Source organism: Nerophis lumbriciformis, linkage group LG11, assembly GCF_033978685.3.
Source record: "Nerophis lumbriciformis linkage group LG11, RoL_Nlum_v2.1, whole genome shotgun sequence".
Lineage (NCBI taxonomy): Eukaryota > Metazoa > Chordata > Actinopteri > Syngnathiformes > Syngnathidae > Nerophis > Nerophis lumbriciformis.
This window is the reverse complement of record NC_084558.2, coordinates 9,005,363-9,020,495: the sequence shown is the minus strand read 5'-3', so window position 1 is coordinate 9,020,495 and position 15,133 is coordinate 9,005,363. Positions and strand designations below refer to the sequence as shown.

General features: G+C 39.1%; 1 protein-coding gene across 2 annotated transcripts; it reads left to right on the top strand.

Moving 5' to 3' along the window:
• The first annotated feature begins 249 nt into the window (after window positions 1-249).
• On the top strand, window positions 250-14,120 carry faap100 (FA core complex associated protein 100). Of its 2 annotated transcripts, XM_061967475.1 has the most exons (9): window positions 250-315; window positions 409-460; window positions 598-716; window positions 5,463-6,307; window positions 7,024-7,180; window positions 8,759-9,587; window positions 9,646-9,756; window positions 13,286-13,369; window positions 13,604-14,120. In XM_061967475.1, exons 1-9 carry the CDS (start codon window positions 305-307, stop codon window positions 13,733-13,735), a joined length of 2,340 nt encoding a protein of 779 aa, XP_061823459.1. In that variant the 5' UTR covers window positions 250-304; the 3' UTR covers window positions 13,736-14,120. The 2 variants fall into 2 exon arrangements, with proteins under 2 accessions (XP_061823459.1, XP_061823458.1); XM_061967474.1 differs by having other exon boundaries at window positions 273-460.
• Window positions 14,121-15,133: the final 1,013 nt, after the last annotated feature.

Sequence of the window (15,133 nt, the reverse complement as noted above, 5' to 3'; positions counted from 1 at the left end):
ACGCACTTTCTTTAATCTACTAAGTGTCACGGTATGGGTCGTAATGATCAGACGGTTTATACAAGCATCATGTTTATTCCGACAAGTGTAGCATAGCATTCAATGTGTCACAACAACAAGCGTAACATCCGGTCGGGGACATCCTGTATGCGATATCAAAATAAAGGCATAACAGACAACACCACACTAAGAGACAAAATAAAGACTTGATAGACGGAAATAGACGCAACTACCGCTAAACTGCTATTGGTCAGAATTTCAGGCGCGGGAAACTGTGGTCGTTTCTCTTCCGGTGTAAACAAACATGGAAGGAAGGTGTGTGGTGGAGACGCTGGCAGAGTTTGGTTATTTATCACAGTCGTGTATTCTGAAAGTGGGGTCCTCACTGCGGAATATTGTGTTTCTCAGTACCGGAGACGACGAAGTGTATGTCTTTAACTCCCAGGACAGAAATCTGACGGCGAGTATTAGATTATTTGTTAAATTGTTAGTTATTATGAATTGAATATCCATTCACAAAGGGTTAAAGGTGGAACTCTCCCACAGTTGTTGTGATTAACTGTCTCGAATTGATTGATTTATTTTTGCATTTTACAGGCAATTGTCCACTTTCCGGCTCCTGTAAGTGACTTGACTGTGGATGATGACAAGCAGATCCTCTATGTGGCCTGCTGGAAGGGAGTGTATGGTGTCTCTTTATCACCTTTGCTGTGCAGGTTAGAACTTTTTTTTTTTATAAATTATATAACATTCATGCTACAGCCTATCTCAAAATACATCCATAGATCATAACATTAGATAATACACAATTGTTGAATTGACTGGAGGCATTTCCTCTTCATCCTAAGCAGGGGTTGGCAACCCAAAATGTTGAAAGAGCCATATTGGACCAAAAAATATGTTTAAAAATAAGTTTTATAAAGAAGACAACGCATGATGTGTCTATATTAGCTATATCAATCAATCAATCAATCTTTATTTATATAGCCCTAAATCACAAGTGTCTCAAAGGGCTGCACAAGCCACAACGACATCCTCGGTACAAAGCCCACATACGGGCAAGGAAAAACTCACCCCAGTGGGACGTCGATGTGAATGACTATGAGAAACCTTGGAGAGGACCGCATATGTGGGTAACCCCCCCCCCCTCTAGGGGAGACCGAAAGCAATGGATGTCGAGTGGGTCTGACATAATATTGTGAGAGTCCAGTCCATAGTGGATCCAACATAATAGTAAGAGTCCAGTCCATAGTGGGGCCAGCAGGACACCATCCCGAGCGGAGACGGGTCAGCAGCGCAGAGATGTTCCCAGCCGATGCACAGGCGAGCGGTCCACCCCGGGTCCCGACTCTGGACAGCCAGCACTTCATCCATGGCCACCGGACCTGTGCCCCCCTCCCTCAAGGAAAAGGGGAGCAGAGGAGAAAAGAAAAGAAACGGCAGATCAACTGGTCTAACAGGGGGGCTATTTAAAGGCTAGAGTATACAAATGAGTTTTAAGACGGGACTTAAATGCTTCTACTGAGGTAGCATCTCTAATTGTTACCGGGAGAGCATTCCATAGTACTGGAGCCCGAATAGAAAACGCTCTATAGCCCGCAGACTTTTTTTGGGCTCTGGGAATCACTAATAAGCCGGAGTTCTTTGAACGCAGATTTCTTGCCGGGACATATGGTACAATGCAATCGACAAGATAGGACGGAGCTAGACCGTGTAGTATTTTATACGTAAGTAGTAAAACCTTAAAGTCACATCTTAAGTGCACAGGAAGCCAGTGCAGGTGAGCCAGTATAGGCGTAATATGATCAAACTTTCTTGTTCTTGTCAAAAGTCTAGCAGCCGCATTTTGTACCAACTGTAATTTTTTAATTCTAGACATAGGGAGACCCGAAAATAATACGTTACAGTAGTCGAGACGAGACGTAACGAACGCATGAATAATGATCTCAGCGTCGCTAGTGGATAAAATAGAACGAATTTTAGCGATATTACGGAGATGAAAGAAGGCCGTTTTAGTAACACTCTTAATGTGTGATTCAAACGAGAGGGTTGGGTCGAAGATAATACCCAGATTCTTTACTGATTCGCCTTGTGTAATTGTTTGGTTGTCAAATGTTAAGGTGGTATTATTAAATAAATGTCGGTGTTTAGCAGGACCGATAATCAGCATTTCCGTTTTCTTGGCGTTGAGTTGCAAGAAGTTAGCGGACATCCATTGTTTAATTTCATTAGCTTACTATTAAAGGCTGACGCAAATCTTTGTTGACAGAAATGTTGTTTTTAAATTTTTATTCAACACATTTTTGCAGCATTGGAAATCATTAGTAAAATAGAGGCTTCTCACATAATGAGATACACTCTGGAAATTACTGGCTCAGAATGGCCAAATGTTTAGATGTGTGTGTCCAGGTTAAAAGAAACGACAGGCTGTCTTCTTCTAATGGATTTATTACAATCTTTGCGAGCTGGGTAACATTTGCTGTGGTCTGGAACAACATGGCACACAAACAACACAGAAATGCAGCCAATATTACATACAGATAACGTGTCATGAGACATGCAAATATAAATTAAATACACAGAGGACATAAGTAAAGGAAATTAAGTGAGCTCAAATATACCTAAAAATGAGGCATAGTGATGTACATACAGCTAGCCCATTTAGCATGTTAGCACCGATTAGCTTGCAGTCATGGATTGACCAAATATGCCTGATAAGCACTCCAACAAATCAATAAAATCAACAAAGCTCACCTTTGTGTATTCACGCACAGCATAAAACGTTTGGTGGACTAAATGAGACAAAGAAGGAGTGGCATAAAACACGTTTTTCTGTGGCATCATCGGAGAAAGTTGTTCATGTAAACAAACTACGATGAATTCAAGGATCGCTGAAATTAGTTGGACAAAACAGTGCTTGCCAAATACTCTCATCAGTGAAGCATGTATACTGTAAACAGTGGGATTTCTAACAATTAGGAAGGTTTGTGTCATTATTGTCTTTGTTTTTTTCTATTTTCACACATCTCTGAAAGAGGTCCAAGGAGCCACTAGGGCGGCGCTAAAGAGCCACGGGTTGCTGATCCCTGTCCTATAGGCTTCTTAAGTTTAGGTAACGCATGGCACATAGTAGGGAAGTTTCTTTAGGCACAGTCAGAAGTTCATTTGCATCTTAAAAAAGAAGAGACAGAGATGTCAAAATTCTAAATAGAGAGGATTGATGGTTTAAAAGAGAAGGTTTGCGTCACCACTTGTCTGTTTACAACAAAATCCTGGCATTCCTCCCCTTAATGATTTCTTGAGATGTCATTAATTAGTTGTTTTCCCACAAACTATTGGTATGCAGGACTAAGCCCGGACAGATAACAAATTTTGCTTGACAATATTGTCTCACAAATTATTGTTGATCAACAATATTATAGTCAGCATTATTTTGTTATTTATTTTATGCCACTAACGAGTGGTTTGGCCACAAACTATTGGTATGCAGGACTAGGCTTGGGCCCATCACAAACTTTGGTAGACAATGCATTGTCTTACTAATTATTGCTGATAAACTATGTATTATTGTCTGCATTATTATAAAACCAAATTAAGCACTACCATAATCATAATATAAAATAATAATATTTCAAGTAAGCTTTTCAAACGCAATACAATTTTATTCCTTAGTAGTAATTTTTTTTACCGTTGTATTTGTATGTCAATAACTTTTAGAATTGGATCTATTATTGTCATTCAAGCATTAGTATCAGAGATGTACCGAAACAAAATTACGTTGCAATTTCCAACCACAATAAAATAACATGGATAAAAACACCATACACCAAAATAAATAGAATTCATTTTTGTCCTCTAAATTCTACCCACAGTCCCCCATTATGACAAATGAATATTTTTTTTTAGAGCCTTTTGAAATGTATCAAAAATAAAGACTAAGAAATCGCATGTACGTAAGTATTCACAGCCTTTGCTTAATACTTTGTTGATGCACCTTTGGCAGCAATTACAGCCTCAAGTCTTTTTTAATATGATGTTACAAGCTTGGCATACCTAAATTTGGGCAGTTTCACCCATTTCTATTTGCCCATTCCTCTCTGCAGCACCTCTCAAGCTCCATCAGGTTGAATGGGAGGTGTTGGTGAGCAGCCATTTTCAGATCTCTCCAAAGATGTTCAATCAGATTCAAGTCTGGTCTTTGGCTGGGCCACTGAAGGATATTTATAGAGTTGTCCTGAAGCCATTCATTTGAGATCTTAGCTCTGTGCTTAGGGTCCTTCTCCTGCTGAAAGATGATTTCAAGATTTCAAGAGCACTCAGATGCAGGTTTTCATCCAGGATGTCTCTGTACATTGCTGCATGCATCTTTATCTCTATCCTGACTAGTCTCCCAGGTCCTGCCCCTGAAAAATATCCCACATCAGGATGCTGCCACCACAATGCTTCACTGTAGGGATGGTATTGGCATTCACGCCAAAGAGTTCAATCTTTGTCTCATCAGACCACAGAATGTTGTTTCTCATGGTCTGACAGTCTTTCAGATGCATTTTGGAAAACATTTAACGAAGAAATGGCTTCCGTCTGGCCACTGCGACATACAGGCCTGTTTGGTGGATTGCTGCGGAGATGGTTGTCATTCTAGAAAGTTGTTGTCTCTCCAGATTGGAATACTGTAGCTCTGACAGAGTGACCATCGGGTACTTGGTCACCTCCCTAAGGCCCTTCTTCCCTGATCGCTCAGTTTACAGGGCCGGCCAGCACTAGGAAGAGTCCTGGTGGTTCCAAACTTCTTCCATTTATGGATGATTGAGGCCACTGTGCTTATTGGGACCTTCAAGGCAGCAGATTTTTTTCTGCACCCTTCCTTGGATTTGTGCCTCGAGACAATCCTGTCTCAGAGGTCTACAGACAATTCATTCGACTTCATTCTTAGTTTGTGCTCTGCCGTGCACTGTTAAGTGTGGGACCTTACATACAGACAGGTGTGTACCTTTCCAAATCATGTCCAACCAACTGATCTTACCACAGGTGGACTCCAATTAAGGTGTAGCAACATCTCAAGGATGATCAGTTGAAAAAGTATGCACCAACCTGAGCTTACTTTCGAGCTTAATGGCAAAGGCTGTGAATACTTATGTACACTTTCAAAAATTTCAAAATAAACTTTTTTACAATATCATTATGGGGTATTGTGTGTTGAATTTTGATCACAAAAATCTAATATTTCCATATTTGATCAACATAACAAAATGTGGAAAATGTTAAACACTGTGAATGCTTTCCAGATGGACTGTATATTAGGCGAACTCCCAGCCCCAAAATTTAAAACTGAAGAAACCTTTTGCATACACATATAAATCCATGTGTTTTACTCATTTACAAATGTCTATACCTTTTTAATTTTGTGCTTTGTTAACGTCTATTTTTTTAAGTTGATAATGACATATCCTTCCCTCCCTTAGGGTTCAAAGCTCTGAAGCGTCCTCATGTCCATCTCATGTTAAAGTATCTGGTGAGCATTTTGTTATCAGGGAGGAAGGAGTATCAGCCCTACTTTTGGTCAACTCTGCGCTCTTGAACGTTACCCGCAAAGACCCATCCTGGCTGTTGACACTGTACAAAATAGCAGAGGAGTCAATATTCAGCAGCTATGAAATGTTTGCATCATTCAAAATTCCTGTGGTATCTAACACGGTACCTCACAGCACAGAAGAGTGCAGACGCCCATTGTTGCTTTGTGTCCACTCTGCTAACACCGCTGCACCATCAAGTGGTCTGTCGAGCGGTCACGTCTACCTTGAAGTGGTCCTCTTTAAACTCCTATTCGGGATCGACGCAGCCCTCACCAAGTCTCCGGTTATCTTTTGTGGTCTGCCTGATGGCCGCCTGTGTTTCGTACCTCAGCGAGTCCCTGGATGTCAGCTCAGAGTCCTGCACAGCCTGGAGCAGCTGGTTGTGTTTGTCGGGGCGTCTGCAGGATGTCTGGTGGCGGTGGGGGAGCAAGGCAGAGTGGTGCTGATCACATCCCAGCAAGGACGACCAGAAGAAGGAGGCTTTAGAGCTGCTTTTACTCAAGTGTGTGTCCCTGGGCCTGTGGTGTGTGCCTGCCTGGATGGACAGTCCCTTTACTACAGCACTGGGTCCGACCTGCTGGTGCTGGATCTACCACTGAGATCCACTGAAGGATCAAAGCCAGTCAAAGGGGAGGCGAAATCCAGTAATAAGCAAGCTGGTGCCTTTCAGAACCCCACCAGTTTAAATGTGTGTCGGGTCAGCACCTTGGTGCAACATGCAAGCGACAATGCAGGTAAAATAACTCCATCTATATTACTATTTGTTTCTAACTAGTAGTAATTACTGTATTTTTTGAAGTATAAGTCGCTCCGGAGTATAAGTCGCACCGGCCGAAAATGCATAATAAAGAAGGAAAAAAAACATATAAGTCGCACCGGAGAATAAGTCGCATTTTTTGGGGAATTTTTTTTGATAAAACCCAACACCAAGAATAGACATTTGAAAGGCAATTTAAAATAAATAAAGAATAGTGAACAGCGCCCCCCGCGACCCCAAAGGGAATAAGCGGTAAAAAATGGATGGATGGAACAACAGGCTGAATAAGTGTACGTTATATGAGGCATAAATAACCAACTGAGAACGTGCCTGGTATGTTAACGTAACATATTATGGTAAGAGTCATTCAAATAACTATAACATATAGAACATGCTACACGTTTACCAAACAATCTGTCACTCCTGATCGCTAAATCCCATGAAATCGTATACGTCTAGTCTCTTACGTGAATGAGCTAAATAATATTATTTGATATTTCACGGTAATGTGTTAATAATTTCACACATAAGTCGCTCCTGAGTATAAGTCGCACCCCCGGCCAAACTATGAAAAAAACTGCGACTTATAGTCCGAAAAATACGGTAGGTGTAAGGCAATGTTGAATATCTATTTTAAGTATATATATGTTTGTGTATCTGTCTTAACTGAGGAACCTGTCCTTCACCCACTAGACAAAGCTCAGCTGCTGGGGCTGTCGTTTAGGGGACAGCTCCAGAGGATTAGTTTACCTGTGAGGGGACAGGACGCAGCATCGTCCAATCTTCCCTCAATACATGTTGGCCGCAGCATCAGAGATGTCCTGGCGGCTATAGGAGACATTTATGAAAGGTATGTCTGCTCTGCTGTGCTGTTTTACATCCAAGCAGGTAAGGTGTACTCAGACAATAAGGTCAAAGTTCACGACCAATGAGATAAAAACTCAGTTCAAAGCAAGCCCTATTGACCCATACCACATACTAAAGCCATTGATAGAAGTTGACTGCTAAATACTTTACAGTATTATCCTCCAACAGCCCCAAGTGTGTTACCAAGTATGGTGGACACTATAGTAACTTGCAAGGTGCTTAACCTTTTTACAGTTTTATTCAATAAAAAGTATTAAAGTTTACTAGTAATAAGTAGAAATGTACATCTGAATCACTTAAATAATGGGTGGTCCAAAGTGCGGCTCCGTGCTCATCTTTTTTTGGCCTATTGTAAAAATAAGACTAAACAAAAAAATAGAGCAAAAGGCCACAATGTTAAGAGAAAAAGCTGAAATATTAAAATAAAGAATATATATCCTTTGATTTTATGTATGCAACCCTTGGGGGGAAAAGTTTGGACAGCTCTGTCTTAATTAGGGGTGACCCAATCCGACATTAATATTGGTCCGATATCAGCAAACAGTATCAAATAATATTAACTTGCATCTAAAATTTCCGATATACTGTACAGATACAAGAAGTCCTGCAGTGTGTTTACTTGTGCACATCTGGACAGCCAGTTAACATCTAACAGTGTTCCAATTGGCACATAAGGTTGGTATTTTATTTTATTTTAGTGAAGTCATTTACAAAACATGGTAGGCTTTAGGCTACTAGGGGCTAGCAGCTACACAACAGCTAAGCACACCATAGCAAACAAGCTAGACATACATAATAAGTGTCCTTAATTGAACAATATTGCAGTCTAAAAACACCACATTTGTGAATATAAATAAGTATCAAATAATTATAGTTGCTAATTAATAACAGATACAAAGTCTCCAAGGCAGAATCCTATTAGAAAGTATCCAGTAACAATCGTGTCTGCATCATTACTTTGTCATTAGCTTAATTTAATGAATTATTGTGGCCACTACATGTCGCTAAAAACAAATTAACACTTGACTTAAAAAAATGTCTGTCATAAGCTTAGTGTTTTAATACCTACAATTGTTCTCTGAGTAATTTCACTTGATCAAACCTTTTCTAACATTCCACACTACAAAATAATAAAACCATGTACTATGATTCGTGCTGAATGGCCGATACTCAAGGCTCCAATATCCGTATTGTATCTGAAGTGAAACAATTATATTGGAACAGCCCTAGTCATATTCAATGATTGGAAATTAAATGTGTGAAGTTATTGTTGTTAAATGAGGTTTTGAAGCAATTGAGTGTACTACTTGTCTGCCACCAGCAGAGGTGCTGTTTTCAATTTAAACCCTGATTATATTTGATTAGATAATATTCCATCCATCTTCTTCCGCTTATCCGAGGTCGGGTCGCGGGGGCAGCAGCCTAAGTAGGGAAGCCCAGACTTCCCTCTCCCCAGCCACTTCGTAATTGTTTCATTTGAAAACCATCATATTTAAAAGCAAACCTGTACAAATGGTGTCATTGACTAAATAATAACAGACCTTCACTCTTTTACTTTTAGATCATCTGTGTTAAAAGCTGCAATCAAATCTAAGAACCAAACCATGCTGCAACTGAATCAGGTGCTCAACATCAGCTTCTTATTGAACGGCGGAGCAGATTGCCAGGAGAAACCCATTCGTTGTCACGCCACCACAAGTTGGAGCACGATGCTTCAGAAAGACTCCCTGAACTTGAAGTGCATCCTAGAGAATGGAAGTTGTTATGATCTTGAGCAAGGATGGACTCTAAACATCACTGTGTCGCCTTTGTGTCGCTCCCAAGGAGGCGAAGGCTGCTCCTCCCATTTTTCATTCCCATTTCATAATCTCCCCCCGAGGGGGAAAGTGGACTTTTCCCTGCCGTTAGCTTCTGCAGGAGAGTCCTCTTACCCCATAACGCTTTTTTGCTCGCTCACCTTCCCCTTCTCGGTTCTCCTCAGAGAAGAAGCAGTCTCAGGCCTGCCTGATGGCGGTCTTATCAGTTTGCCGTTGAACACGTTGACTGTGGATTGGTTGCACGCCCTGCAGGTGAAGAGTCCTGCAGACGCTGCGTCTCAACATTGCAACATTGACACCATTCAAGCTTTTCTGAAATCACGCCTCAGTGGAGAAGGAGGAGGGGATGCGGGCAACGTGCAGCACTCAGCAAGCATCAAGGTGTCATCAGAGTTACTAAGGGACACGTTGATGCTGAGACCACCCTCAAATGTGGGCTTGTCCCTGCTGCAATGGCTCCTGTGTGAACGTCACAAAGGGGTAAAGGTGCAAGGAGACAAGGTGGTCCTCAACAACTCGGTGGTCTGTGCTCGAGCCCCAAATGGACATATCATAAAGCTGACAGCAAAAGAGGTAAATGCTATTATTTTGTTATCAAAGTGACAGTGTCTGTAATGGCTCTCTTACACAGGAGAGCGCGGGGACGGAGGAGGAGTCTCTGGCAATTGTAGAGGTTAAAGTTGAGAGCTCCTCCATGGCAGCTGTGTGTGGAATGCATCATGCCGTCCTGCACAGAATACAGGTACAAACACACTTCTGTTGTATGCTAATAACGCATTTCCAAACATGCCTATGTGGCTTCTTTTTAATACTGTAAAGGTATGGAAATACGTTTTAGACCCTTTTTTGTTTTTAAATACTATCATAACATGTAAGGTAAGTATGGACACCATATTTACTCAAATATATTTTTCCGAGGTTGAGCGATTTTTTAAAACTCAGCCAGAAGAGGGCGACAAATGACTTCTACCCAGTCTGAGCTTTTCTTCCCGTCACTCACACATTGTCTTATGTTTTGGTCAGTACACAAATGAACACTAACTAATTTCATATGGACCAAAGAACCACTTTTTGAGGTACTGCGCATTAGGGTTGCGTGACATAGACAACATAAGATGTAAATAATATTAATTTGGCATACGATAGAGCTTTTAATACTATCGTTATATTGTATGTTGATGACACATTCTAGTGGTGTTTTGCAAATTTGACAGCGACAAGCGAACAAAGGTGTGGACTGTAGCCTCCTCGCTGGCAAACTAGCAGCTAATGTCCATCCAGTAAATCACTAATCTTCGCATCCTTGGCGGCAAAAAAAACTGTTTCTTACAAGTAAGATTATCACTTGAGGACGAGAGAACAAGGAATAGCTAAACATGCTACACTACATACCTTAGGAGGATAAAGAAAATAATATCCAACCGCTGAACTCAAGCTCTTAAATGTAAACGAGGGTGGATGAATCAATACAAATATTGACAGTAACGATACCAAGTATACTCTAGTATCAGTACATGATCAATAATACAGTGATTAGATTGATATTTTATATTATCACAAAGTCTTTTTCTGGTCGTTTTTGGTATTGTTTACAACTAAGTCCCTGGACACAGAAGGACTTTAAAGGGGACCTATTATGCAAAACCAACTTTTCTTACCTATTGGTACCTGTTTTTTGTGTATTTAGTATCTGCATAAGTCCCAAAAAATGTAAATTAAACAATCCTCGTTTGGTTCATTGCTTTATCATGAATAAGTTGAGAATCGTAACGATGCCTTTTTGATTTACTGAGGTCTACTATGTTTAGTAACTTTACCAGTGGCAGTAGCTAGACGAAGGTGGTGGTGCATAACTGGCAACCTGGATGTGACACACTCACTGACTTTCTAATTGGTCAAATGGTGGAGAGTGGGGCATCGAAATGAAAACAATAACAAGATTTCGGGGCTGTAAATCTAATTTTGAAATGAGCATATCCCGCCTGAACTACCGTTATCTGTTTTAAAGGTATTGAAAAATAACATTATTTATTAATGCCTTTTAACATATCAGGGCCATTTAATGATGACTTGACATTAAATTAATACACCTTTAAATCAGAGCCAATAATAAGAAATATTTTAAATATGTAATTTATATTGTTACACTGCCTTGCTGGGTTTGTGTCTGATTAAATGTAATCATTCAATGTTAATGAAAAATGTAAGTCACAGTATCAGCATTTAGTTTGGCCGATAAAACCCCTGTATCTGCTTGGTACTGCATCAATACCCACATTTGTAGTATTACCCAAAAGCAGTGTAAAGTATCTAATCAACAAAAGAATAAGTACTTATTACATTTTAACAGAAGTGTAGATTTATCTTTGATTGATTATAAAAGCAACAAAGTGGATGGAATAATTAAAGTAGTTGAGTTAATGTTATAATTGGAAAAAAGTTATGAAAAAGATGTAACCTTTATTTTATGTTTATGTTGCTAAAACATGAGATTTAATGACAGGCTGTTTCTTTAAGAGGCCGCTTCTCTTGAGCACCTCAGGTGCAGATACTCTTGTTGACTAGTTAGTTGGGAACCATGCCGTAGTGTTTTGCTTTGCACAAAAACTTATTTAGATTACCTCTGTTTGGAAGATACAGTTCAGTAAAATAAGTTTAATTTTCTTTGCATCAGAGTCCTGTGGAAGTTTTTGCAGTTCACGTCGCACACACGTGTAAACCAAGGCACCTTTTAATCTCATCCTCCACAAACATGTTACAGCAGAGAGTAACCAGCTATTGACAATAAATTAGTAAGTAGATTAATAATAGTTTTGAGAAAATAATACAACCGTAAATGAAGCAATAAGTTACTGCATGAGTTGGCAGCCAAACTAGGAGAGTTTGTAACCCTTTTTGAAATGGTTCTATTATCATTTACATACCGAATAATACTGTATATCATGATATACTGTATATCATTTTCGTAGGAGGCTGCTTATTTATTGCAATATACCTTTTAGTCCTTGTCGCCCAGCCTTACTACTGTACACCCACACTATAGCTTGAATTTACATGACGTCACCCCTACGGCTCATTAAATATGCATGGTGGTGGTCAAGCTAGCGTCTGTTCTCAATGGGTACTAGACCCCATTTAGCCTTTCTCGAACAAAAATGCCGTACGCTTGCGTTGTTTTTGGCTTTACGAGCCATTCAAATGACAAAAAGAATAACACTTTCTTCAGACTTTCTTGAGAGGTAATCAAGAAGGGCATAAGAGTGCAAGATTTTACAAAATACAACGAGAAAAGTGGCACGCACTCCAGTCCAAGGGAGCAGTGTCGAAGAACGCACACGTTTGCAGTGATCACTTTGTTAAAGGTTTGTTTGTTATACTTTGACAGTATTTCCCATTTAAGTTTTTCGTAAAGCACCAATCGGCAAGTCTAAATAAAAGAAAGCTAATGTGAGCAAAACCTAAAAGTTAAGTTTTTACCAAAGGCACCAATCATAAATGAAGCTTTTAGCACATACACAACGTTGAGATCTAGAGGTATATTTTGATAAAGACGGGGAAAAACATGTGTACTCATAAACAGCGCGTGCAACAAACGACTGTAGATGCGAAGTTAAATCATGAAATGCAACCTTACTCGAACAAAAACAATGCATATTTATCCGGGGGAGTCTTGATACAAATTTGCTTGACCCAGCCACACACAAAGAAGTTGTAGGCCTCCATGCTTTTCTAGTTTTTCATCTGTTTTGTCGTGAAGAATGACTTCGAGAGCACAAGATAGTTTGATATGTCTGGGAACGCCACGGATGGATTATCCTTGATATACCTCGAAAAATCTTTTTTTTAATTAAGTATAGATCTATTCCATTTCATAGTTATATTTTTTTGCTCTTATCTGCTTTTTGTAGGAAGATCTAGGCCCCTTGCGTACTAAGATAGTTCTGTACAACAGCCATCTTGGTTCGGTTGACCACCACTGTTTTTCACTTCCTGGAAGAAGTCGCATGATGTAACGCAAGCATCCATCCATCCATCCATTTTCTTCCGCTTATCCGAGGTCGGGTCGCAGGGGCAGCAGCCTAATTAGACCAATCATGCTGACTGTTGATTATAATTTAAAGTTAGTCAATAGTAATATATTCATAGTAGTCAATAAAGTAACCAAAATATTACAAACACCATCTACTTCCACTGCATACTACAATTACATTAATAAACATATTTCCTAGCAAATATTTCTGGGATTAAACACTGCTTGTGCTTTGACGCAGAGTTTGTTGCAGAGAGCCCCTGAAAAGTCTTCCACTGTCCAGATGCAGAGTTTGTGCGTGAGACAAGCACTACTGCGGGCTGAGGTAAGACTTGCACTGATACAATATCTCATATTAGTGAGTGCACTGCTCTCAACCATTATTTTTTTTAACAGTATATCTTCTCAAGCAACAATGTTATAGATATGAAACTTGGATATACTTAAGAGCAGTCAGTGTTCATCTTGTGTGCCATTCATATTTATGATCCACTGAAAATGATTTAACAAGAAGCATTTGTGGCTTTCTAAATGTAATTTATTGTTTTGTTTATGTCAGACACTGTTGCAGCAGGTCCAGCAAAGTCGAATCTCGAGCAGCTTCAGTGGGGGCGTGTCCACAGCCCAGGTGACATCATCTCTTCTCAGTGCTTATCAAGAACTCAGAGACAATCCTCTATTTATTATTTAATATCCATGCAAGCACAGCTAACTTTTACATGTACAAGAATGTGAGGCATGACTTTTCGTGCGACGTGAAAAGAACACTTCGTCTTCATTATGTCATCCATTATTTTTCATTTTATGTTGACTTTGTACACAAAGTATGTATACAGAATCTTATAAGTGAAAGTATTTTCATTAAAATTAAGCAAAAATATAAACAAAGTTATATTTATACTACAGCTGTCAAAATCACTGTGTTAATGTAGATTAATTATGCATTAGTATACAAATAACATTTTTAACACAATTATGTATATTAAAAATGAATAATAATCAAAATTAATCCGCAGCAACCCTGTGATTCTTGTACATTGTTTTTTTTACAAAACTACACTATATTTCACCATAATTTAAAAGCACGTAATACATATTTGTTGTTTGTAAAAGCTGTTATTAAGTAAACAAAGGACCCGCACGAGTATTTTAAGTGAGATTTTCTTTTTTATTTTGCATTTGTCCAATAGAGGGCAGCAGATTACTTTAAAATCCATGTCCCTGGCCTGACAATTCAGCAACCCCACTGGGATTATCTGTAATTTTCTCTAAATCTAACACAATATTCAACAATTTATTAAGCAACAACAACATGTTGGATAGTTTTGTAAGTTTTTATGAACAATTTTCTTTCTCTTTTCATCCCACCCAAAACATATTTACTTTTACATCCATTGGTTCATTTTACAGAATTTGGATGGAATACTAGAAGAACAGTAAAAAAAACATGACATTTATTGCAATCTGCAATGACCTCTTAATGCTAGACCTCATGCAGCTAATGTTGATTGTGGTAGAACATACAGGATTTTACACAAAGTACATTGCACACATTAAAAGAGAAAAGCAGACCATTTTTGCTCTTACCTGAATTAAGATTATTGTACTTAAATTATCACAGAACACTGTTAATTCATAATACTGATGAAAGTAGTCAAACCGGGATTCCCAACCACTGTGCCGCGGCACACCTAATTATCCAAATTAACTGAATTGCTCTGAAAATGATTTTCTATTGATCATAAAAACATTGTCTTTGTTCATCTATTGATGATAACGATGTGCATCATTAATGTGCAGAACAATTCAATTATATTTGGTGGTGTGCCGTGAGATTTTTAAAATGTAAAACACTTGCTAAACTACAGCTCGTGGATTGAACTTTACCCGCAGAATGTGTCCGCACAATTGGAACAAACAAAACTGATACCAGTCTTATGATAAATGAAGAAAATAATAAATGAGAGTAAGCAAAATGAGCTGCTATGTTTGTATTCCAAACATGTAGTGGACATATTCCAGTCTATTAGTTTGTCTATGCAGTCGGTAGAAACATGATCTCATCAGCTAATAAACTCCCTGTACTACA

Bases quoted from the DNA above. Each gene is read 5' to 3' on its own strand.
- faap100 (XM_061967474.1), top strand. From the start codon at position 305: ATGGAAGGAAGGTGTGTGGTGGAGACGCTGGCAGAGTTTGGTTATTTA. The intron at 6,308-7,023 runs GTAAAATAACTC...TTCACCCACTAG, and splicing joins ACATGCAAGCGACAATGCAG to ACAAAGCTCAGCTGCTGGGG. The intron at 9,757-13,285 runs GTACAAACACAC...GCTTTGACGCAG, and splicing joins CCGTCCTGCACAGAATACAG to AGTTTGTTGCAGAGAGCCCC.